Raw genomic sequence first — 25275 nt, 5'->3', positions numbered from 1 at the left:
GTGCCTACATAGAGCTGCATACAATGAATGGCAAGATTTTGATTTACCATGCAAGCATTTTTTTAGGCAAAGGAGGTATGTGAAGATTTGCATGATCCCAATAGATACCCTAAAATTCTTCAGTCACATACTAGAGAAATTTAAACTGCTTCCATCCAAGGGACTTTCTTCCTGGCAACAGGACTTGGCAGCCTGAGCAACTGTCAGTTTTGCTACTTGGGACTAATGCCTGGGTTTGTTCTCAAAAAGCAAAACATTTATCAATTGCCTTGGATTTAAAAAAAATAAACTACAATAAAATAAAAATAAAAAATAAAAATATGCTGGCTGACATAAAGGAAATAATAGTTCTCAAGTTCTGTAGCTACCTACTGTGTCCATTTTCATAGTTTTAAAAATAAACTGATCATGTACTTTGAATGTTGGTGTTAATACAAGCCACTGAATTTCAGAATCATTAGTGCATTAAGCCCATTACTCCAGTAATATTATTCATAGCTTGGAAAGTTACCTTTGCTTCAATCTGCCTGTAGCAGGAGACACCATATACTGTGGTTCGGTCCCCACATCTTGGTGGCAAATGGAAAAACACAGTATCTGTGAAAAAGAAAAGAATGTCCCATAAGTCACTAACAAGTGTAGCTTTCTTGTTACCATTACTTTATAAAAGAGTCACTGCTGAAATACTGGTGCATATCTTTCCTGAGATGTTGGGGAGGAAAAAAAAAATAGTTATCAATAAAGCTATGCTTGCACCCAAATTGCATGGTAATTTGTGGAAGAAGCTTCAGCATTGCTGATGTGGATATCTGGATGGCAGCCCCACGTTTACCCTAATTGAGTTCCTTTATAAGCCCACTGACAGATGTTCAGAAGCAGCTGTTGACAGCACAGAAGCACCATTGAAACCAACAGCCATACAGCTTTTCCAATTCAGTATAAAGGAATAAAGACAAGGCACTGGAAGCCACAGAACTGGTTGGACAGTGCATACAGCAAGACTGCAATGCCATTAGGAAGTTAATTGCAATGAAGGTAGGAAAACAAAACAAAGCAAGGAGGATATATACAGCTGAAAGGTTAGATTTGCTGATACCTTGCTAAGGCAGACACGAGGTACAGCACTAGTATGCTAGTAAAAGCTGTTTATTTACACAGTGATAGGATTCACAGAATCACAGGGGTTGAAATCACAGAATCACAGAATCACAGAATTGTAGGGGTTGGAAGGGACCTCCAGAGCTCATCGAGTCCAACCCCCTGCCAAAGCAGTTCCCTACAGCAGGTCGCACAGGTCGGCATCCAGGCAGGTCTTGGACATCTCCAGAGCAGGAGACTCCCCCACCTCCCTGGGCAGCCTGTTCCAGTGCTCCGTCACCTCACTGTACAGAAGTTCCTTCGCACATTGGTGCACAACTTCCTATGCTGCAGTTTCCGGCCGTTTCCCCTTGTCCTGTCTCCACTCACCACTGAAAAGGGTCCACCCTCGCCATTCTGCCCCCCACACCTCAGATATTGATAGACCTGGATCAGGTCCCCTCTCAGTCTTCTTCTCTCAAGGCTGAACAGACCCAGTTCACTCAGCCTTTCCTCATAGGAGAGATGCTCCAGGCCCTTCACCATCTTCGTGGCCCTAAAGGGAAAGGGATCCTTGAGAAAGGATCTCAAGAGATCATAGAGTCCACCCCCCTGCTAAAGCAGGGACCCTACAGTAGGCCACATGGGTAGACATCCAAACAGGTCTTGAATACCTCCACAGAAGGGGACTCCACAACCTCCCTGGGCAGTCCTGTCACCTTTACACTAAAGAAGTTACTCTGCACGTTTGTATGGAACTTTCCGCGTTCACATTTTAGGCCCTTCTTGTCCTTCCACTTCTTGTCCTACCACTACACACCAGGGAGGAGAACCTGCCTCATCCATTTGTCCCCTATCTCCCTTTCAATATTTACAAACATTAATCAGATCCCCCCCTCAGTCTTTTTTTCCCCAGGCTGAACAGACCCTGGTCTCTCAGTCTTTCCTCATGGGGGAGATGCTCCAGGCCCTTCATCATCTTTGTGGTGGACTCCTTGCTGGACTCCTTCTAGGAGATCCATGTCATTTTGAACCGAGGAGCCCAGAACTGGACACAACTGTCTAAATGTGGCCTCACCAGGGCAGAGTAGAGGGGGAGGATCACCTCCCTCAACCTGCTGTCCACCAGAACACAAAAACATTTCACTGTGCAAGTGTAACATGGAAAAAAAATAGCAAGAGCGAGGCTTATGCCATGAGGTACACACACACACACACACACAAACACACACGGCTGCTACTGCCAAAAGTTGCTAAGTCATAAGTAAAGGAAAGGAAAAATACTACCATGATTGTTTGGCTTTCAGAAAGTAGAATACCTGTTTTGAAATCAAATAACACAAAGGAAGTAAAATGCTGCTAACAAACTGAATAGAATAGATAACTTCCTATGTATTAAGTCCAGTGGGAAGAGGAATTGTGTATTACAAAACTATTCCCTAGAGTAAGCGTGGAGATATTTCCTGTACCATGTCATCCTCTTTGCAAAAATGTAACTGTTAGTGGGAGTCAGTTAAAAGCTCCATTTCAAATAGAAATGGAGTAACGGTTATTTTATGTTTACAGGGAATTTATCTGAAGCAGATTTGTTTATTTCAAGTTCATGTGCATTTTTACCCACAAACCACAGGGCTCTACACCCATTTTGTTGTCACATCTTGCCTTATTTTTTTTCTTGCCAAAAACACATGTTGATAATCTCTTAGTGCAGCAATGAAACTGCTCAACGTTGAGCATTAACGGAGATGATGCTGAGCCAATAGGGAACAAATAACTGAGGCTACATATAGTTTTCCTAGCTTTGAATGTAGCATACTGTTCATTACATACTTAGCAATGCAGAAACAGAACAAAAATTATGACCTGGAGCAGAGAGACACTTCACAGTGAAAGTAGCAATGTATCTTTCTATTCTGCTGACAAAATATTCTAAAGGTCCTGCCTTTTACATTTGCTGGTTTTCAAAATGTCATTCTACAGACACAGAACAACTTGTAGAATCACTAGAAGTTAGTGGAAGAACCAGATGTATAATGAGTACATCATACATTACAAAGCTTAATTGTAGAGCTTCATTTTTTCCTTACCTCAATAGTGGATTAGGTTTTACTCTGGAGTTAATTCATGCCTCAGATAATGGCTTGAAAGAAAGCTGGCAGCCTTCTTTTGCATTAGAACAATGTAACCTTTAAAGAGAGCTTTTGACATCTGCTTTCTTCACGCAGGAGGTACACCTTTATGATCTATTTTCATTTGAATCTCTGAAGTTTTGTATCAATTATTCTGCAGCTTAAACAAGAAGTACAAGAACTCTAATAGCAAAGAGAATAGTTTGTCAACTGTTCAGATAGTAGGGTGCTTTTTTTTTGTTACAGTAGAAGCCTGTAGAAGGCCTCAACATGTGCAACTTCCTCTCCAGTTTCTTACCTTCCTGGTAGTTGTGAGCACCATCTGGTAAGGCAAGAAATGGCAAATATTTCCACTCCTCTGGTAAACTGTGGCTGTCATGTCCTTCTCCAGGCATCAGGGGCGGGTAGGAGAATTCAACCTACACAAAGAAACAAAGAGGAAGCAAAAGGAGAACAGATTGTTGTTAGCAAACAAGCAAGCTTATGTAATTGAACCTAGCATATTTTTCTTTAACAATGGCATGGAAGAAACTTTCTACCAGCATTCCTTCTCTCTTCAAAGAACCCATAGATGGGCTCATATCCAGTCTGATGGCAGGCCCTAGGAAGATCTGACTTCTACAGTGCTCCTATCCAGCCTAAGAGATATCCAACCTCAAAAGATACACAAAACAGAGGATGTCACCTTCCTCCCTGTATGCACATTACAAGCAGCACATTGCTGCCCCTGCAATACCAGCAGGGGCCATTGCTGGGGGCACATCCTGAAATCAGATTTGGCTTTTCATCGTCTCGAGTCCTCATGATGAGCTAATCTCTATCACATGCAAGCCTGTATGTTACCCTCGTGGATACTGAATAATACACCAACAGCAAACAGGTTGTTTGTAAAGATTTTTTTATGTCCTTGATCTCAATGATGCAGCAAATTTTCCACAACTACAACATCTAGAAGTGCCTCCTTTTCCTTTTCAAGAAATCCTGCCTTTCAATTTCACTTTTCATTTCTCTGCCTTTTACCACTTTTTCCTAGTATCAGTGGCAACCTATTTCTTGCACTGTAGTATCTGTCTACCACGGCTCTCCAAAATTAGTCTTCACACTGTCATCCTTTATTGTTTTGCTTTCCTACTGACTTCTGAGTTTCCAGTCACTTTCAACAAGTCTTTATTTCCACACATACTGATCTTAAATTACTAAACAGACATCTAGGCACAAGTTTATCAGTAGAAGAAACTGCTGCAGCATATTGCATCTCCTCTTGGAAGACGCTTGGCTAAAACCCAGTCAGCTGTGGGATGTATAAATGGAAATTTATAACTTGTAGGAAACAAAAAGCATGACAAAACAAGCACGCAAAGCCTTAACGCTAGAAGGATGAGAAAATAATAGTACTATGAAAGTACTGAAGAAATAGGAAATAAAATAAGAAGTAATAAAATAAGAAGTGAAATTCTTCACCTTAACACACGGTGTCACTCTTACCACAACTGATGCCACCTGGCTCCTGCATTCTTCTCATACCATGAAATTTGCTGAAAAACTATTTAATCTTCTTGGTTCTAGCTCATAATAGCTCAGGTGCTATCACATACCTCAAACAACAGGGGTTTCTACAGGTCCAACAGTTCCAAATTCAACAGACTCAACAGGTATTAATGACACCACTGATAATCTTGGTTCCTATCAGCCTGTTTCTTTCCAAGGTAAGCATCTTAATACAGGGATTTCTGCATTCATGTATACAGGTGAGAGAAGATCACAAGACAAAGCAGAATTAAGATTGCTTAAGTGTGCTTACATAATCTATTTTATACATGGATGTCATGGTACACCTGATTTACATGTAGTAATACCCCTCTCTTTTCCCCAAATCATCTATGTAGGGAACTCTCAAGTTCCTTAGGAGGAATTCCATTTGTGTAGCTTAATAGACTGCAGACTGGGGAAGTACTGCCTCATTTTGTGGCAGCTGTAGGAAGAAAAAGGAAAATTCAACAGCAAAGACAGCATGCAATGCCCTGGAGAACTTCCTCCTAAACCTGCCTCCAACTTCAGAGTTCTGAGCAATTTCATTTCAAAGCAGTTAAGCTGAACTCTTCCTCAAGTAGTCGCCGCAGGTGGGAATCATGTCATCCAACTACTTATCAAAAAGCCAGAACTCCAAGCCAGTTTTCCTAAGCGTTCTACAGTCAGAAAAAACAGACACCTGCACTGGATGATTCATCCAATCTGTTTCTTTCTATCATCTCCAAAGAGTGCTAGCTCAGGCTCAGAAGCCTAATTTGCAGATGAAAATCACCCTGATCCTTATCTTCTAGGCAGCCTGCTCGACTTCTGCAGAGCAATTTGCACAACAGCATAAACTGCAGGTAGGAATGTTCTGCAAATAAAAACATGACTTCAAAACCAAAGCGTTATAAAATGCTGAACAGTTTCAGAGAGCAGCAAAAAATACAAAGATCCTCACACAAAACAAACCATACTTCTTGGATAAGTTTGGAAATGAAAACTGCACACGTGAAAAAAATAAAGTAAATGAGGTAGAGAGAATCTCAGTTATTTTACTTCTGAATTTTTGAACAACAGCCTTAGCAAAAGTATTTTCTCAGGCTGCATAAACATGTGCTTCAATTTCCTTGTTCTTTGCTAATACATACATGCATTACAAACATCATCTGCAAACAAGAGAAAAAGTCTTTGTAGCAAAGCTCTGTATTCAACAGGAACAAATACGAGTTAAATGCCTCAGCACACCTTACAGTTTTTATCCCTTCAAATGAATTTAAGAAGTCTCCTCAACAAAGTGAAATTCTTATTCAAAACCAAACTCCTCACAGACTTCAGCAGAAGCTATAAAAAAAAAAAAATGAACCAGAGTCTCCACTGGAGTCTTACTCTTTCAAGTGTCAGAGATCTTCATTATAGCTAGAAAATATTTATTATAACTGCCAAAGAGTTTTGATGGCAATGTTTCAATTGTCTTCTTCTGAATGCACTGTGCTACTAGTGGATTTTAGAACAAAAATCAATACAGAATGCTGTAACACAAATCGAGTGGAGAAATAAATGTAGACTTCACTGCACAAAGTATTTCAGCTCCTGTGGATGACTGAATTAAAATAAAATGCAAAAAAAAACCCCAACCCTAAACTAAATAACAACCACATTTCTGGAACTGACATCCGTATCTTTCTGTAATTCTGCTACATTAACAGACCTCTTGTTAAGCAGTCCTTATTGCATCCAACAGTTCAGAAGCAAAGCAGCTACTGATGAGCAGCCCTTTCTCCTTTGAAGGATAAAGAGAATCCCAGCAAACACTTTTGATTCCTCCTCTTTAAAGAGATTTCCTAGCCAGAATAAATTGGTTAGATGTTCACTAACCTACAGTAAGAAATGAGTGTGAACAAAGAACAACATACTTCAGTTCTTACTTCTAGGAACTAAGACGATAGATTTTCTTTGATCAAATGCATTGATATCGTCTCCTACTGGATGACAAGCACACAGTCAGAAGAAAGGTCAAAAAAACACGGATAAAAAGAGGAATTCCCAAAAGGTATGTGCCTGTCCATCTATCACACTCAAACATTAGACAGGTAGTCTTCACTGATATTCAACAAACTTCTACTTAGGGCAGGTTGTTTTCCTTGTATACGAAGAGTTGCTAAGTGACAGCAAACACAGCAGGAGTAAAATCTTCAGTGAACATTAACCAGCAATAAGTCAACATGCTGGTGAGTCAGTACAGATTACAGACTTCCCATACTCCCCACTGCACTTACAGTCACATGTTTGAACTAATTCATGTACAGGTTAACTCTCCTTACATTCTCTTCAAATATTTTGAAAGATCTTTCTTCAGAATACAAATGATAATCATTAAAAAACAATCAAAACAAACAAACAAAAAAACAACCCTGAACCCTAATAAGTTCTTCCATTAATTCAACAGGGAGTGGATTTAAGTTTAGATCTCTTAAAAATCTGAGATATTTAAAATAACAACAGTATTATTTAAGACACAAGAATACTCTTAATGAGTTGCTGAACTTAAATTCCATGGAGTGAACCCACTCCAGTATAGGAATAAATTAATGATCTCTTGATTGCTTGTATCATATTAATAGGTAGAAAAATTGCTTCACATGAAGAGAACTGGTGAAAACATTCACTGCACTCCTATTTAGAACTTTTTCCTTCATAAATCATTTTGATCTGTATCGATGGTATCAGCTATTCCAACCTCACTTAAGAAGGAAAAGAGGAATAAGAAAAATAGGATATTAAATACTGAGGGCACTGCTAAGCAGGAATGATTCCCCTCAACCCCCAAAACCCTACAAATTAAAATCACACCTGAAAACTGACCTCTCATTTCAGATAAACCAGCATTTGTTCCTCACTCAAAGCTAGGATTTCTGAAGGTTTTTCCTTGATACCTTAGACCAAGCACAGACACGTGCAGAGAAAACCAGAGCACCAGCGATTTTATCTGAATCACTGGGACAACAGCAGCATGCAGCCAAATGAAACTAGGCATACTGTTCATCTTTCATTAAATCAGATTTATATGACAAACTTTTCCCATAAACATGACAGAAACAACAGACCAGGATCTATAGATGGAAGAGCCTATCTGTAAATCAATCATGCCTACAGTGTAATACAATGATCTCTAACAAAAGGTCTTTTTAATACCTACTTTCATATATTTATATATATGTATTCATATGTCCACGTATATATTACAAACACACAAATGGTGGAGAGAAATTAATATATTGGGAAGCAGTAGGGCATTGCATTTTCTATCCTTCCAGTTCTTGGAACTTCCCCATGTGGCCCAGCATCAGAGCTCTAAAGCAATCACACAAGCTCTCAGACACCACTTGGATCACTACAGATGCACAAGATAACCATCCACATCTGCTCTGAGAAAACTCTAGGTTAGTAACATTTTTAAACAGAAACTTAGTACTCACGCTCTTCCCAGGAGCACAATATTACTGCAGCAATTCCAGTCTAGAAGGCTTGCTAGGGAACCCTGTGCTAGGCAACTCCCCTACTGAAACAGGGTAACCCTCAGCTTTTGCTCCTAAGCTACCTCTGCCCAACGCAGCAGCTGCTGTAAGGCAGGATCCACAATAGCCAGTGTTCCACCCACACAACCTGCTGCACTCACGGACTAGTAAGGAATGCATCCAGCTACAGGGACTGCTGGCATTTCCTCCTTCCCAGCCCGTACCTGGAGCTCATCTCACAAGATGCAGATGTGCATCCCTCCCCCCAGCTCTGCTGAATGCCCTGGTTTCCAGCAGGAGGAGACCATACTTGCAGGCAGGGAGCTGGCAGATCACAACCGAATCACAGGATATCCTCAACTGGGAGGGACCCACAAGGATTACCAAGTTCAATTTTTGGCTCTACGCAGGACCACCTAAAATTCAAACACTAAGTCTTAGAGCAGCGTCCAAATACACCTTGAACTCCAGAAGCCTGGGGCAGTGACCAGAGCCCTGCAGAGCCCGTCCCATGCCCTCCGGTGCAGAACCCTTCCCTCACCCCCAACCCTCCCCTGGCACAGCTCCATGCCGTTCCCTCGGGCCCATCGCTGTCACTCAGAACAGAGCTCAGCGCTGCCCTCTGCTCCCTGTGAGGAGCTGCAGCCGTCAGGCCTCCCCTCAGCTCCTAATGCTAAAATGTTAAGGCAGCTCCTCATTTCCAGGAAAACTGAGGACTAGAACAGCGGGTATGCTTTAAAAGTATATTTACTCTTTAGTTTAGAAGCAGGCATTATGTCTAATCTGTAAAGCACGTGTTGCTGAACTGATGCAACGTGCAATTACCTTGTCTTACAAGGCAGTGAGCATTTGGGTTCCCTATCACAGGATGTCTGAGGGTCCCATAACAGCTCCCAGTTAACACGCTCCTTTCTAACAAGTAGCATTTGGTTTAGCCCTGAGCATGGACAAACTCAGCTCCCTACCAAGCACAAGCAGCACAACACGGTAGCATCATGAACCACATAACATGCTCTGCTCTGGGGAGCACTAACGAAGCAGGCAGCCCCATACCCTGCATGTTACAGCAGGCAAGGAACTTGCTCTGATTTTTTGTATACACAACTCAGCAAGCTTTCAGAAGCAACGAGCCTGTCTAGATAGAATACTTTGGCACCACATACGAATGGTGGGATGGATTACCACGATTGGACACAAACCATGAAACAAGGCAGTGCTAGGACAGGAAACTATTGTATCTGCATGTAAATTAGATTGCCAACTTTGTGAAAGCAGGAAGAGGCCATATTATCAGTACTGGAAAACATTCTGAATTAGGTAGTTAAAAAGTGCAACAGAAGTACAGAAAAACAGCTTTTATCAATTCAGTATTAGTTCATTTATTGAAGAGAGGAGTCAAGATTCCAGGTACAGAGTGCCACTTGCACTGCTACTAGGATGGATGTCATGACACATACAGAGAACAAACTGATAGCAAGACGAAAGCTAAAGGAAATGACAATGCATGGTGTTAAGTAACAAACGAAAGGTATTCAGGAAGCTTCTCAACTCATACCAGGGCAACTATGGAGAAAATGCTATGGAGCCCTTATAAGAAATATTTTATTTCCTGTCTGGTAATAACTCAAAACACAGCTCTCTCTTTAAAACCTGAAAAACTAAACAAAGAAATGAAATTACATCACACCTGGAAACCTTCCTTGAACAACAAATACAAAATGCTACATAAATGGGTTACACAGACATGCAAAGAGTCCCACCGTTAATTCCACAGAAGAGATTAGAATCTGCAGTATGGTTTACAGAAGCAAAGTGTCAAACACTAACTACACCACGTACTTTGCAATGCATTGTAGATTTAAAACCATTAGGATCCCACGCTAATTTGAGTAGCCTTTCTAATAAAGCTAAAAGGCTTCTGTCAGAATTTCTACCTGCTGAGCATAAGCTAATCTTGGTATTTCCACTTAGTGCTCAACACATTATAGGCTAATTTTTGATACTTGTAATCTTTTAATGATGCTAATAATAACATAATATGTTCATAATGCTCCCTTAAACACTTAAGCGTTCCTATTACAAGCAGGGAACAGAAACAAAGGAGTTGTGCTCATGATTACAGGCTATCATCCGTAGAGCCCCTCAGCTTGCTCCAGGTGAGGGCCAGGTTGGGGATTTCAGGAGCAATTTCTTCTCAGAAGAGCAGGATGCTCTGACGCAGGCTGTGGGTGCTAGTGACTCTGTGCCATCGCAGCAGCATTATTTCAGCTATGGCTGCTTAATACTGCTTAGGAGGAATAGTGCCTTCCTGCTCCCTACAACTAGATTTCAGTGAAGCTCCTTTTCAAGGTTCTTTTTCTGTTGTTCCTGTAAAAGGCCCTTATTTAACCACTGCAGATCGCCTGTTGCACTATAGTGCTTATGGCACACCCCCAAATCCAAAGACACAAGAGCTAGAGGAAGACAAGGCGCATGCAGCACTTACATTGTTATGGCAGCTTTAAGCAAATCTAATAGAGGCACAACCTATTTTAGAGGTCGGTAATTCTCTCCTGGAATCGAGTGCTATAATTAAGGATATAAAAACCTGGAAACACGAGCAATGTTCCAGTTCACAGCAGGTTTAACTTGCTCTTTCCTTAGACAACTCCTCATTCTGCAAACAACTTCAAATATAACATGACAAAAATTCCGATGATATTCACCTGACCTCTTTTGCTCTCTAGACAAAAGTATAAACAGGCCACATGCACTGATTGCTCAGGCCACTGCACATGCTGATTTCTGCAGATAAGCATTATCTTCCACAGCTAAAGTATTTGAAGCTCTCAAATTACAGGATGAGAACACACATAATTCGAGAAGGTAAGAAATCATCATCTTCTTCTTCTTTCTATAATATCAAAATATATTCAGATACCTTTTAAAAAAATATGTATCAGTTGTTTCATTTGTTTGCACACCAAGAATAGAATTTATAGCCAGTCAAGTCAGGGAGAACGATCTTCAAACAGTCCACACAAAACCACTCACACAAACATGTAAGTCACACAATACTCAGAAGAAAGCAAACACTGGGTTTATATGAAGACATTAAAATACTCAGAAGTATTTCAAAGGTCTTCCAGACAAACACTGGGATTCCAAGAGCACATGCATTTCTGTATTTACAGTCGTCTGCCACTGAGTGACATTAAGAAGCTATTCTCCACTGCGTATAGAAAATGGCAGCTTATGCTGACCTACTGACTTTACAGAACAGAGATCCCAAGCAAACAAAAGTGACTGGTAGCACAATCAGTCCAAGACACACATGGTAGTCCTCCACAGCACACTTAGAAATTTCTATGTTTAAGTAAATAAAGGGCAATTTGGAACATATTCAAGCATTCCAGAGTATAGTCTAGGCCACGTTCACTCATTGCACAAGGACAGATGTGACTCGCAGAGCTGCTCAGGACATCGTGTGCAGAAAAGCCTGGCTTTGTCCTACTGCTTCATAAATGAGAAGGTAGATTATAGGCCATAACTGGTGACAGTGGAGCCTACAGGCTTCAGTACAGGTGGAGACCAAGTTTACACACATTTAGCAAGTCCATGGCCTAGTAGCAGAAATAGAGGATCAGGTTTCTTATGCCACATTAAGTAGTGCAGTAGTAGAGGGACATTAAAACTTTTCCGTGGGCTAACAGCGACTTCTGTGCAACTCCTTCCTTTAAGTTCTTCCAGCTTTGCTGAAATCGTTTTTTTCTTCCTCTCCTTTTAAAAAGAACCAGTTTTCATTTTAACTTTGCCATCAAAATGAATCATTCTATTACAGTACAAGCATATTTTAAGCCTTTCTGCATCATCAGCCTTATCTCCCTGCCTTGCCTTACATAAATAAAACTTAAGATGCAGGGAGCTAAACAAAGCGCCTAGCACAGAGGAGTTCCAGTGGAGAATTACACCTTTCTCTCTACAAAGAGATCACCAAACTCTACAGATGTTCTTCAACACAACTTGCACCAGTTTCTGTTCAGATTAGATTTTTACAAAGGACTTCTATCATATGGTAAATAAGAATTTTTTACACTCTGTTGCTTTCAAAAAAACTCAAGACACGTAACGGCAAATCGAGTTCTTTATCGCTCACTGTAACAACAGAGCCCTTTCCCTTTATTTCCCATCAAATCAATAGCCATCACTTCAGCTCCTGAAAACTACCAAGGAACTCAGGACCAATTGCTCCAGAAAAAATGGCATGAACAGTCCTGCAATCTAGGTTTTACAGTCCTACACTGAAGTAGGAAATCACCAGAGCTAACCAAGAGCAGGGATCTGGACGGGTTCCCTGCAGCAACAGTTAATGAACCAAAGAACTGCAGATGCTCTGAAACCAATTACACTGCTTCTGTCTGGCTCTCTAGAATAATCAGTTTATGTTCAAATGCTTTTATGATAAATTTTACAGATTTTTCTCTCTCTCTCAAGTCCTTTCCCCACCTTTACCCCTGTTTACACTTGAATTTCATAGGCCATTTAGACAAGTAGTTTTTTTTTTAATCAGACAACTATTGAGATCATTCTTAATCAGGTAAGGAACATAGTGCTGTGTCTTCCAGGTTTATATCAGTGGCAAACCCTCTACTGGAAGATCTACAGATCACTACTTTATTGTGGGCTAAAGCTATTACAGCTGAGACAGTATGAAGCCAATAATAAAATACGGTGAACCCACTTTTGTCTGAATGGCTTTTTCCATAAATCATCGTGAGACATCTTGCTCTGTGCTCTTGTAGCTCGGAACCATACCACACATGTGAAGGATACATGCTGTGTAGTAAGGAGCTGAGAAGTGAAGATGATCTGAGCAGACAATTGAGGAATGTAATCTCTTTGTCTTAATTGTTACTAATTTTGCAATTTCTGGCTCTAGATTTGTTGGCTTGCAAAAAATATACCTAGCATTCCGCTCATTTTTATTGGATCTTCAGATAATTTCCTCATTTTTCCTGTATGATTTAAGTAGTAAACTAAACAAACCAACCTAATCAAGAACAAACTGCTATTAAGACATGAAAGGCTAAGAAGGAAAGAAATGAAGTTAGCACTTTTTGGTGGGATCACAATGACCTGGTATCTGTATCAATGAAGTAAAGTTTTCCTCCACAGGGCTCAATTCATTTGCATCCTGTATAACTCAAGAAGCTTGTAGAAACTACTATCAAATCAAAACAGAGTGCTTTTGTGATGACAGTGAGCAACTACATGCAATGAATGGATGTAACTACTCTTACCAGGTATCAATAAAGCAACTTCTTAGGACTATTTTTTAAATAAATCAGTCATTTCGTTTTATAGAAATGAAAGTCATGACTGAATACTACACAAGATCTCTGCACATTTCAAGATTTCTGCTTTTATTTAAACAAGTACTGACAAGGGTTCCCATAACAAGTCAGCCTGCACTTACAAAGGGAAGAAACTCATCATAATGCATGCTTCAAGCAAATTATCATTCCCTTCTTTAATGGGCTGGATGAGAGCATGTCAAATACTGTAAGGATCTACATTACAGCCAAGCTTCTCCTCCCATTCTATAAGCATAGTGCCATGACTCCATCTTCCTTTTGGCAAAATGATGAGCAAACAGCACTTTTGGAATATTTCCCTGGTACCACAGTATAATTCAATAGCTAATCGGACCAAGTGAGGAATTTAGGGACTTGCTAGCAAAACCAAACAAAAGCACACAGCTTCTCCAAAAGCTCACTTAATACTTTGCTGGAGGAAACTTCTTAAAATGGATTTTTTTTTTTTTTTTAACTTTAAAAATGCAATACATAACTTTTACACAGCACAAAGCCATCTTCACAGCGAGGAGCGACTGGAGGTTTAACAATTACACAGGATACTAAGAACTCAGGCTAAATGTATGCATGGTAAACCTCAAATTTCTTACATAACCACACTTCAAAGGGAAATCAGACCCACAGTATAACAGTGTGTCCTTGGAAGGGGCAGGTAGAAAGAACGTCGTGTTTGCACTATGAATCAAGGGGCACATGGAAATGGACAAATCCCTTGGATTTCACTCTTTTTTAAAACAAATATATCCAGACTTTTTATGCAAGAAAAAGATGTTCTAATACATTTCCAAATCACACAAAATGCTTTGTTGCATAGGTAGGTGCTGGAGAAGTTTAACCTGTAAGTGAAACAGGAACAGCTGCACACTTCAGACAGTCAAAATCTAACCAGAACAATACTTGCCTAGCAATGCACAAGAACCTTGCTACCTTGCACAAGTACTTGCTACCAACAGCAGAGACCACAATGTCAGTGCTCGTTTTCAACTTAATACATATCAGCTTTACACCACGTTTTTGAGGAAGTCAGGTGATGAAGACACCTATGATCAAGTAATCTGTCAAAATGCCTAACTCTGTATGCATTTCTTGGTAACACTACTGAGAGAACACAGATGGAAACAAAGAACTGAAAGGGGCCTTCTCAGGGAGAAAAAAACAACAACAAACCAACAACACACAAAAAACCCAAACCCCACAAGTTTAATTGCTGTTATTACAGGCTATATGATCTCTCATTTTCAAACACAGTAAGTTCAGCCTGTATTACTCTCATTCAAAAGCTGCATTGTAACTTTGCTTTTCTATAATTCATTTATCATATCCAATCTATAGCTTGTCCAGTTCACATCCATTTGTTCTTGTGCCAGCACTGTCTTTTAGATTAAATAAGTATTTTTCCTCCTTATTTTTCACTTTCTGACATTCTCTTGGAATACACTCACGTGTAACGCAGTGGTCCAATGAATACTTCAAATACCATTAGCAAACATAATCAAGAGGAGTCTCGGATCATCAGCAGAGCTGTCTTCTGCAGACGAACTCTGAACAGAATCAGTGAACTGACTAGCAGAAAACCAAGCTAGCAGAAAACCAACTTACCAAAACAAAGCTTATTTTTTCATCACCTCAGTTCCCCATTTCAGTTCACCACAGAACTGCTTCTCCTTTGCAGCAGTGGAAAGGTGGCAGAGAGAAAAAGGGTAGAATACTCACTTAGTCACTGAAGTCACTGAAAGCATTTATCTGACTATAGCCTCAAAACTGACTTCATTAGCCTACCCAGCCTCTTCCAAGTCATCTTCCTTCTCTAAAACAGACGGTTCAAGGAGTGTCACTTCCATTTCTGGTAGTGGCAGAGATAATCTGAATCCATTTGTACAAAGGTTGGATCGGAATGTTTATACAATGATAAACATATTAATACTATTATGTTACAGGAAAACATGTTGCCCCCTTTCCTCCAAATCACTCCACTTTTGTGGCTTATCCTAGATCACATGCAGTCTTTTTTCCTCTTCCAGAGGTCTTCCAATGTTAATTCCTAAGCGTACATCCTTATTATTCATTCCTATTACGACTTCATCATGCATCCCTTTTCCACCATTGCAGTATTCATTGTTATCCAGCTGCATGACATCCCAGTCTTCTTTGTACCAGTGACTCCCCAGCTTTGGTAATCAGTGTTAGATTGGCCTGAGTACATGCTGCCATAGCCACTCACAACACCCCAAGTCAGTCTTGAGAAACACCACTGCAAGCATCTCTCAGAACAGCAGTTCTTCTTCTGACACAAATCTGTTGTTGCTTTATCTTCTTCATACTGATCCTTACCCGAGTTCTAGCTCTTGTACTAATTCTCCAGCATCTCCAGCTTCAAAAAAGATTTTGTTGTACTGCGAGATACATTATCAAATTCAAGGCAGATTAGAGCTACTACATTTCTTTTACAGATAAATTAAATCAATCATTAATTCCTATAAAAGATGCAGGCCAGTCAGGCATGAGCTATCTTTAGTGAATCCACATAGGCCTCACTCTACTTATTTTCATATTGTTAATTAAATTCTTGCCTTCACAAATTCTCTAGAGCCTTGCATGCTGCTGATGAAGCTCATTAGGCTGTGGCTGTGCATCTCCCTGCCTTCAGTTCTTTTTGGATAAACTGTATGTATTTCAGTAACAAATCTGTTTAGTCAGAGCTAGAACACATTTAGAAGCCTTGTTCTTAGTGCTCCAGTGTCACGGATGAATTCTTCTTAAATTCTGAAATGAGCTATCTGAATTCTTTAATCAAGCCAATGGAACTTCTGCTTTGCCTCCCCATCCCATCTTTATTCTCATGCTTGATATCATTACTTTCACTGAAAAAGATGACAAAGAATTTGTTTAAAATAATCTGCATATGATTGAAAGAAATAAGCCTCCCTTTCCGCTTACCAACTTCCCTCATCCAGTTCTTTTTACATTAATGTGCCTGAAGACTGCTGTAGTTGGCTTTCCTTCAGAAAGCCAGGCTGTTTGTGGCTCTAAAAAACGTACTTATATTCCTGCAGCTTTTATTCTGGTGACACTGCTACTGCTTCTCCCTCCCAAAATACCTTCCTCTGCAAATTCTCCTATTAATGTCTCAAGATAGAAAAACAGAAAACTTGAAGTTCTTCCCATCCATTTTTTGACAACACTTGAAAAATCACTTCTAAAACCATATCACTGGCTTCAAGGTACAATTCGATATTATTCATAGTTTTGGTTTGCTATTGCATCCAACCTGCATAATGTTACAAGTAGTACAAACTCAGATAAGACGAAAGCCACATCCACTTTTGTCTCCAACCTATGCTTTTTCTAAGTGGCCAACAAGGGCGAGGGCACCTTTATAGCTGTTCTTCCTAAGACACTCAATGGATCTTCATCTCTTAGCAGTATTTGGCAAGAAAGCAACTTGCTAAATATTGCAAACCTTGCAACCCAAGGTGATCTAATTACATCTGGAAACTGATCCCAGGAACAGATGCTGGATGCCTCGAGAAGAAAGGGTGCATGATAAAACCATGCAGATCTCTTGGAAAAATGGATTTAAGAACACGTACAATGAATGACCACTCCTCAGCTTTAGCCACTGTGATATGACAGTTGTTTTTTTTTTTACATGTTATCATCCTGAGCTTGTTTAATTTCCTGAATTATTAACAAATACTAATTTAACTCCTGGGTAACTTATACAAATATGATGTTCACATCAGAACAAATTCTCAGATAGCGAACACAGCATAAAATAATGCTTTCAGAACGCTTGTAAAGACAGAAAGCTCCATGGAAAAGACTGATCTGCCTTCTGTCACTCTCTAAAGAACTTCTAGAAATGCTGAAGCACCCTGCTGCAGCAGTGCTCCCTTATCTGGATTGCTTCAGTTCTCCAGCAACCAAAGTATATTGGACCACTTCAAAAAACCATCTGCTTAAAGAAAGGCTGCTAGTCCTGCAGACTCACTGCAGGTCGAGCCCAATCTTACAGTATCTGCTGTATAATAAAAGAGTGACATTGGAGACAAGCTGGGCAACAAAATCTGATTCCTAGGGTTTTCTTTCACTTTAGGAATGAAAAGACCAAGCATTCGGAGTTACCCTGGAGCTCCACAACATTTAAAAACAAACTAGCAATCATGTGATGAGAAGTTATTCATCATTTGAAAACTATTTGCTTTCCTGAGCACGGCGCTGCCTTCCAAAGCAGAGAACGCAATCTCCTCAGGTTCCTAGATTCTGCCCTGTCACACAACGTGCAACGACTGCAGAAGTTTAAACGTCAGATGCATCCCTTCATGTAAGACTTGAAAAAAAGAGTTTGAATTGGATAAAATGCAAAAAAAAAAAATCCTTCCTGCAACAGCCTCGCCAAGATTAAGTTGGAGAGCAAAGGAGGAAACGCAACGAGGGCACAAAACACCTACGAAACACAGGACACGGAGGGCCTACGGGACGCCGGCGGTGCACGGCTGTCGGGAGGCCCCGTCTCCTCCAGGCAGCCCCGCACGGCACGCTGCCGCCCGGCCCCGGCACCCCACAGCCCGCACCGGCGGCGGCTCGCCCAGCCCAGAACCGGGGCGGGCTCCCGGGGCCCAGCACCGCGCCCCTCACCTGGCAACCCTTCTTGTGATGGAAGCCCACCACCACGATGTGCAGCACTGGACCCCGCGGAAGGGCGGCCGGCGGCGCGCCCCGCTTCTCCATGGAGCCCGGCGATGGCCGCTCGGGAGGATTCCGCCCGGGCCGGGCTCTCGCTCCGCCTCCCGGTGCCGAAAACCGGAGGGACGGACCTCAGCCGACTGCGCTTCCGCAGCGCCCGGCGGGAGAAGGCGGGGCGGGGCCGCCCTCGTTCCCCTCGCCCTGCCCCCAGCCGCGTTGTGTCCCCCGGCTCCCGGCTGTACTCGGCTGCGAGGGGACCCGCGTGGAAAAGTGCTTGGTTTTATTAAAATTTAAGGGTGCTTTATTAAAATTCAAGGGTGTTTTATTAAAATTTCAGCAGGGTTGCTGCAGGCTGAGAAGGGAGAGAGAGAGCTTTTCTCTCTTTTAACTCGGAGCCCCGTGACAGTGCAGAGAGCTGCATCTGCACCCTGCCTCGTCTCGGGTGGAGGCCGAGCAGGCCCATGGCAGGCCGAGCTGGAGCCCGATATGATGTCAGTGCACTCTGGTTGCTGAACATCAATCAGCAAAATCGAGTTTGTGCTGCTGCTGCTTGTGCTGTTCTGTTAAATGTGTATTATGGTAACCTGAGAGAGATGGTTCAAAGGCTTATCTGAGAGCGAGTGCAAATTTAGAGAGGCAAAAATGAACGATCCTCACCTGCCTGCCCCCTGATCATGCTCCCTCATTAACCTTGGTGATTTGGTTCGGTTTGTTTAAACCATCAGCACTTAGCAGAGATTGTGCTCACGTCCCTCAGGTCCTCTGTGGAAATCAGAGGAAGATGGTCTTTTTGAAAAGAACTATAATAGAATAGTGCTCAGAGAAAATCTCATTGCTAACGCAATACACAGAGGCTCAAATTATAACAATAAAGCACGTAATTACGTATTGTTCCTCCGTTTCAACAAAGGTGCCATTATATATACTTTAGGGAGCAAAAGATAAGCTGCAAGGAATAATCCAGCACTGGCAACTGAATGAATTCTTCATGGTTTTATTCTGCAACTTACTTTCATGATATTTAATGTAATTTTTTTTAAAAAAAAAAGGAAAAAGGAAAAAAAGAACCCAACCTTATCCATTATCTCTCGCAGAAATGAGATAAAGCAAGAGAAGACAAATGGGAGTACTTAGAACTCATCCTCAGTTCATTAAATAAAGGGCAGACTAGCACTGCTCTCACAGCTACGGGTTTGCATTCCTGAGGCTTCTCCATGATACTGCTGAATAATGGTGGCTTATTGCTTCTCTGAATAGATGATTGGATTTTTTTCACTGCTTGAAATTTTCTTTCTCACTAAGGCAATAAAAATGTTAAATGTGGGACTGAACAGTGCGGGCCTGTTCCAGGAAAACTGATTGACAGCATCCTTCTTCACAGCTGACATGGTTGTTTTTTATGAAAAAGGAAGGAAGGGTAGAGCTGCAACCAAACAGAAGCTCTTAGAAAAGAAGTTCCTACTGGAGTTTTCTTCTCAATGTATATCTAATAGATATCAATAAAAATTCAGCCATATACCAGAGCTGCTCTAAAAGTAGTGCCTCCTGCTTTATTATGTTGGCCCATGATGTCAGAGGTGGATGTTGGTGGTATGGCAGTAGGGGTTGAACCTTCCTGCCAATATTCCTGCCAATATATTTTGTTGCTGTGTGACAGCTGGTAGCGGAGGGGCAGTCTGACCAAGTGGCATCTGACATGGAAGTGTATCTGAAACAAAGGTGTGGAACTGAATTCCTCTGTGTGGAGAAAATGGCACCCATTGGCAGCTGGGGCTGTTCAGCCTGGAGAAGAGAACGCTCTGGGGGTTCTGATAGCAGCCTGTCAATATAAAGGGGGGATATAAGAAAGAAAGGGACAAGCTTTTCAGCAGGGCCTGTTGTGAGGGGACAAAGGTAAATGGTTTCAAGCTGAAAGAGGAGAGACTTCAAATGGGTATAAGGAAAAATTTGTTTACAGCGAAGGTAGATGTTCAGAGGGCTGGAACACCTCCTATGAGGAAAGGTTGAGTGAACTGGCATTGTTTAGCTTGGAGAAGAGAAAGCTTCAAGGAAACATATTGCAGCCTTCCAGAACTTGAAGAGAGCATATAAACAGGAGGGGGAACGGCTGTTTGTGCGGGTGGACAGCGATAGGACAAGGGAGAATGGTTTTAAACTGAGACAGGGGAGGTTTAGGTTGGATATGAGGAGGAAGTTTTTCACCCAGAGGCTGGTGAGGCACTGGCACAGGTTGCCCAAGGAGGCTGTGGATGCCCCATCCCTGCAGGCATTCAAGGCCAGGCTGGATGTGGCTCTGGGCAGCCTGGGCTGCTGGTTGGCGACCCTGCACATAGCAGGGGGTTGATGATCTCTGTGGTCCTTTTCAATCCAGGCCATTCTATGATTCTGTGATTCTATGACCAGAGAGGTGGTGGATTCTGGAGGCATTCAAGATCAGACTGGATGGGACTCTGAGCAACCTGCTCTAGCTGTATGTGCCCCTGTTGACTGCAGGGGATTGGACTAGATAACCCGTAAGGGCTCCTTCCGACTCAGTTCTGTGATTCTATGGTTCTGTGTCAGCACAGCAGAGCAGCAGGCAAACCGGCAGCAGTGACTGTGGGTCACTTTCACTGGGGCAGATTCTAATGAGCACAGCATGCAGGCTCTTGCTCTTGGCTGGGGAAAATGCACAGCTAATGGTGGTGACTATGTTGAAAAACAGCTTTGTAGCTGGGAAGTTGCTCTATTGAGCAGTGTTATTGCACTCCTCCTTGGAAATAAATAGGAGGTGAAAATCTGGTAAAACACCATTAGAGGGGAGAAGCGGCGGCGGCGGCGGCCGAACGAGTGCTCTGCCGGCTGCTACTCAGGGCTGCGTCCCGCCCTCCACAGCCTCTACTTCGGCGGGAAGCGGCAGCGATTGCCCAGGTCTGGCGGCAATATGGCGGCCAACGCGAGCACCAACCCGTCTCAGCTCCTGCCGCTCGGTGCGCTGCGTTACAGGCGGGCTCCCGCGTGGGGTCGGGCGGGGAGGGAGGAGGGCCGTGACCGCGGTGGGGGAGGCCGTGACAGGGAGTAACTGGGGAAATACGTGCGGCGGGCGTAGCGTTGCCGTGAGGGAGCCGTTGCTCCCGGTCGGTCGGAGATGGTGGGAGCTGGAGCGTCGTACCGTGGCTCGGCCGCCTCGGAAGGCACCTCTGGGTCGATTGGGTTCGTGTAAATACACTGACGCACTTTATTGTTGTGGTTTTTACGTCTGCAGAACTTGTGGACAAATGTATAGGTTCTCGCATCCATATCGTGATGAAAAGCGATAAGGAGATTGTCGGGACGCTGCTGGGATTTGATGACTTTGTCAGTGTCCTTTGGTGGATGTTACCGGTGGGCATCAGCTTCGTGGGGGGACTCAGCTCGTTTATTGTTCACTTATATTAAGCTGTTTGGTGTCAGGTTTTGGTTTGTTTCTGTGTTTTTTTGTTTGTGTTTTTTGGCAGCTACAATCATAGTTCAGTGTAAAATAGAAATGAATTGCTCAACTCTGTTCTGCCCTTGTGAGGCTCCATCTGCAGCACTGCGTCCAGGCATGGGGTCCCCAGCACAGGGAGGGTGCAGAGCTGTTGAAGCAGCTGCAGAGGAGGGCCATGAAGGTGATCAGAGGGCTGCAGCACCTCTCCTATGAGGGAAGGGTGAGGGAACTGGGATTGTTTAGCTTGGAGAAGGCTCCAGGAAGACCTCACTGTGGCCTTCCAGTACTTGAAGAGAGCTTATAAGCAGGAGAGACTTTTTACGTGGTCTGATGGTGATGGGGAAAAGGGAGATGGTTTTAAATTAAAGAGAGGAGAGTTAGATTAGATGTTAGGAGGATTTTTTTTTTCAGTGAGAGGGTGCTTAGGCACTGACAACAGGCTGCCCAGAGAAGCTGTGGATGCTTCTGTTCCTGTGTACGAGGCCAGGCTGGATGGGCCCTGTGGCAGGATGATGTAGTGGGTGGCAGCCTACCCATGGCAGGGGGTTGGTCTTTATTGGGGACTGGGTGGGCTTTAAGGTCCCTTCCAACTTAAGTCATTCTATGGAAAGAAATCTGGACCTTATTTTCCTTGAAACTGAACTTTCAGATATGGTGTTAGAAGATGTTACAGAATTGTAAGTATTGCTTTTGCCTCTCGTTGCTATTTAAACTTGGCTTTCCTCAGAAAGAATGTGGTATAAGGTCTGTTCAAACACAAATACTTACAAACTGAGCAGTTTTTATCCTGGACCTAAACTATACAGGATGATCTGTTCAGGACAACCATGTCATAGAGTGGTTTTGCATGATTTATTTCAGTGAATGCTCAGAACCAAATTCCTAGTTTGTAACCTTAATTTTGCATGGGTTCTCTGTTGAACTTTCCAGTTGTGTTTTTTACATTGCCACAATGGCTAGTTAATTAATAAGTTGTCAGACTAAAGGACTAAATATTTTTTACCTTATGCAGCGTTGCTCTTTGAAACCTATTTTGAGGATCAGTGTTATTGAAGAAATTGCCAAGTTTTAGAGGGCAAATCTGTGTTTTTATGTGCTGAACAGAAAAGTACAACAAATTTATTTAGTTGCCAAGTGACTTTCCCTGCCTACGGGGTCAGTGTATCAAGATGATGCTGCAGTGTTATTCCCAGTAAATGTCATCTTAATATGTGGATTTGCATCAGTGCTGCAATCAAAACTGTAACCATTGCTGATGATTATATGCTCATATTTTTTTCTAATATTGCTTCAGTGAGATCACGCCTGAAGGCAGAAGAATCACAAAACTAGACCAGATTTTGCTAAATGGAAATAACATAACAATGGTAAGTCATCACTGCAAAAAGTCTGCTTGTGTTTCTTTTCTTTACCTGTAAATCTGTGATTGAATTCAACTACTTGAGCTACTTACCTAGTTTCCAAGGCATATGTCTTTATGAGTGATGCTGGAAATGTGATCTTATTGCTACATTTCATATATTTTACAGTTTAAAATGCATGACAAGAGGAGTGTGAGCATGACGACAATTTTATTTTGGTAAATGCATTTTTGGTTTTTAATAAGGTGTGTGAGGGAATCTTTGGAAGAGTCTGGTTGACACAGTGGCTTTTAACTCGTGAGTGTCTGTAAGTCTCTGGGGTGGGACACATCCATTATGTCCAGATGTGTTTGCAGCAGCTTGGATGCTTACAAGCTTGTTAAGTTACTTGGCTATTATTAATCACTATCATGTGATGTCTAGCACTGACAAAAATAATAAGGTGGAGCTTTGTTGGACTATAACGAATCAGAAGCACTTCTTGTTTGTTACTCGCTGATGTGTGTAGATCAGTGATGCATAACTGCAATATTGTTTTAGTACTAAGTGAATTCTGCAGCTTCTTAGATACTTTACTACAACAGCAGACTCGGAGTGCTTCATTTGCTTACCTGCACAGATGGCTGCAAAATCTGGACTTCCTGCATAAGGGCATTCGTGTTTTGGTGGCAAGAGAGGAGGAGGGCTGACTTGAGTCTGTCTGCTCTGTGTGAATGGGGAATAATCTCCACATTGCTATCTCACCGTTCTGAGTAAACGCTATTTTGACTTAATTTCAAAACCTTTTCTTGCTTTTATGGGTAAAATAATTATCATCCAATTGGTCCGGAGGCATTCTTCCCTTGAAGAAGGTGCTAGTGATCCTTAAAGTACACATATTCAGCAAAACCCAACTGTGCTTCTGTACTGGGGATCTTGTGCCTCTTTTAAGGGTACATCTTACTACGTCAAGAAAATGATGCCATAAAATTACTGACTCTGTCTCAAGAGCACCCCAGGTCTTTGTATTTTGGAGGTGTGCTGCTCATTGTTAAGAAAATACAAGTAAAATGATGTTTGATCTTTTTTTCCCTTTACCTTTATTTACCTTTTTTTTTTCCTTAATATTTCCTTTTATATTTACTCTTCAGCTCTTTATTCACAGGAAAATACTGTGCTGGCTTGTTTCCTACTGTCTGTAGAAAGGTTCAGTCTTACATATATACCTGTAGAAGCTTTGCTTATCACTAAAAGTCGGAAAGAGCAAAAGAACTTTTCAGCATAGCAGTGGTCTGGAGAAGAATCGGCAATTGAAGAAATGCTCTTGAAAGGAGGCATGATTCTTTGTCCTTTTGAAAACAAACTGTAGAGTTCCGAGATGGAATCATCATCTTGGAATGAATAACAAGGACAAAAAATATACTATGTGTTACTTAGGAATCCTTTCTGCACACTGTTGAGTGTTCTTTGTGTTTTGGAGTTTCTCTTTGGCATGCGCTCCTCTTTTAGTGGCTGACTTCCTTTTTTGAGACAACGATGAATCGAAAAACTATTTTTGTGGTCTACTGTGAAGTCCCTATCTGCTAAAATGTTTTAAAGGAAGAACTGTCATGTATGAATTTGAATAACTCAAATCCCTGGTGCTAAGACAAAATTATCTTCTTTTGCAGCTGGTTCCTGGGGGAGAAGGACCTGAAGTGTAAATTGATACAGATGTCGTCTTTGAAGACATGTTATACATCATCTAAACAGAGCCTTGGGGTGTGGGTGGGTTTTTTGGTTGTTTGTTTACATACTAGCAATTTTGACATTTGATAAAAAACAAAGATTTCCTGTTCAGGAAAGGTGCATTGCTAATGCTGACTTTGTAAGTTGAAATCATGACTTTCTTGTAAAGACATACTAATTTGCTCAGAATAAAGGCTTTTGTTTTGTTAAGTGTTGTATTTTGTCATGTAAGAGCATCAGTTTATAAGAGCTGTTCTGTTCCATCAATCAGTTTAAAACTGTGTTTCAGTTACTTTCAGCTTTCTGGTTTTCTGTTTATTGCATTCATTTATGGCCCAGTCCTATATATAACACGAGCATATTTCTTAATTGGAATACAGTCAACACAAAGGTGGATCCTTTGTTTAAACTCTGCTTCATGCTGTGGCACCAGAAGCCATGTGGAAAAGTGCTGTAGGATTCTGGTAGCACTTGCCAAGTGAATGC

The 25275-nt window shown here is 41.8% G+C and overlaps 2 protein-coding genes across 2 annotated transcripts in view; one reads left to right on the top strand and one right to left on the bottom strand.

The window, feature by feature from the left end:
* The window catches only part of AVL9 (AVL9 cell migration associated), a 37398-nt gene extending 19041 nt beyond the window's left edge, over window positions 1-18357 (bottom strand). The window contains exons 1-3 of the mRNA XM_042816499.1: window positions 18226-18357; window positions 3505-3625; window positions 512-597 (exon numbers count right to left, since the gene is read on the bottom strand). Of these exons, the coding sequence (XP_042672433.1) occupies window positions 512-597; window positions 3505-3625; window positions 18226-18318 (300 nt within the window). The 5' untranslated portion in view covers window positions 18319-18357. The remainder of the gene's footprint in view (window positions 1-511; window positions 598-3504; window positions 3626-18225) is intronic.
* A 2811-nt stretch (window positions 18358-21168) lies between these two features.
* On the top strand, window positions 21169-24999 carry LSM5 (LSM5 homolog, U6 small nuclear RNA and mRNA degradation associated). The gene is made up of 5 exons (XM_042817023.1): window positions 21169-21242; window positions 21518-21613; window positions 22371-22398; window positions 23016-23088; window positions 24732-24999. The coding sequence occupies exons 1-5, from the start codon at window positions 21197-21199 to the stop codon at window positions 24762-24764; spliced, it is 276 nt and encodes a 91-aa protein (XP_042672957.1). The 5' UTR covers window positions 21169-21196; the 3' UTR covers window positions 24765-24999.
* Window positions 25000-25275: the final 276 nt, after the last annotated feature.

This window comes from Centrocercus urophasianus, unplaced genomic scaffold (genome assembly GCF_019232065.1).
Source record: "Centrocercus urophasianus isolate 14NV4802_14NV808 unplaced genomic scaffold, USGS_Curo_1.0 seq_16, whole genome shotgun sequence".
Taxonomy (NCBI): Eukaryota; Metazoa; Chordata; class Aves; order Galliformes; family Phasianidae; genus Centrocercus; species Centrocercus urophasianus.
Note: the sequence above shows the minus strand (reverse complement) of the source record. Positions and strands in the feature narration are given on the sequence as shown.

Bases quoted from the DNA above. Each gene is read 5' to 3' on its own strand.
- LSM5 (XM_042817023.1), top strand. From the start codon at position 21,197: ATGGCGGCCAACGCGAGCACCAACCCGTCTCAGCTCCTGCCGCTCG. The intron at 21,243-21,517 runs GTGCGCTGCGTT...TTACGTCTGCAG, and splicing joins GTCTCAGCTCCTGCCGCTCG to AACTTGTGGACAAATGTATA. The intron at 21,614-22,370 runs GTGTCCTTTGGT...CTGAACTTTCAG, and splicing joins GGGATTTGATGACTTTGTCA to ATATGGTGTTAGAAGATGTT.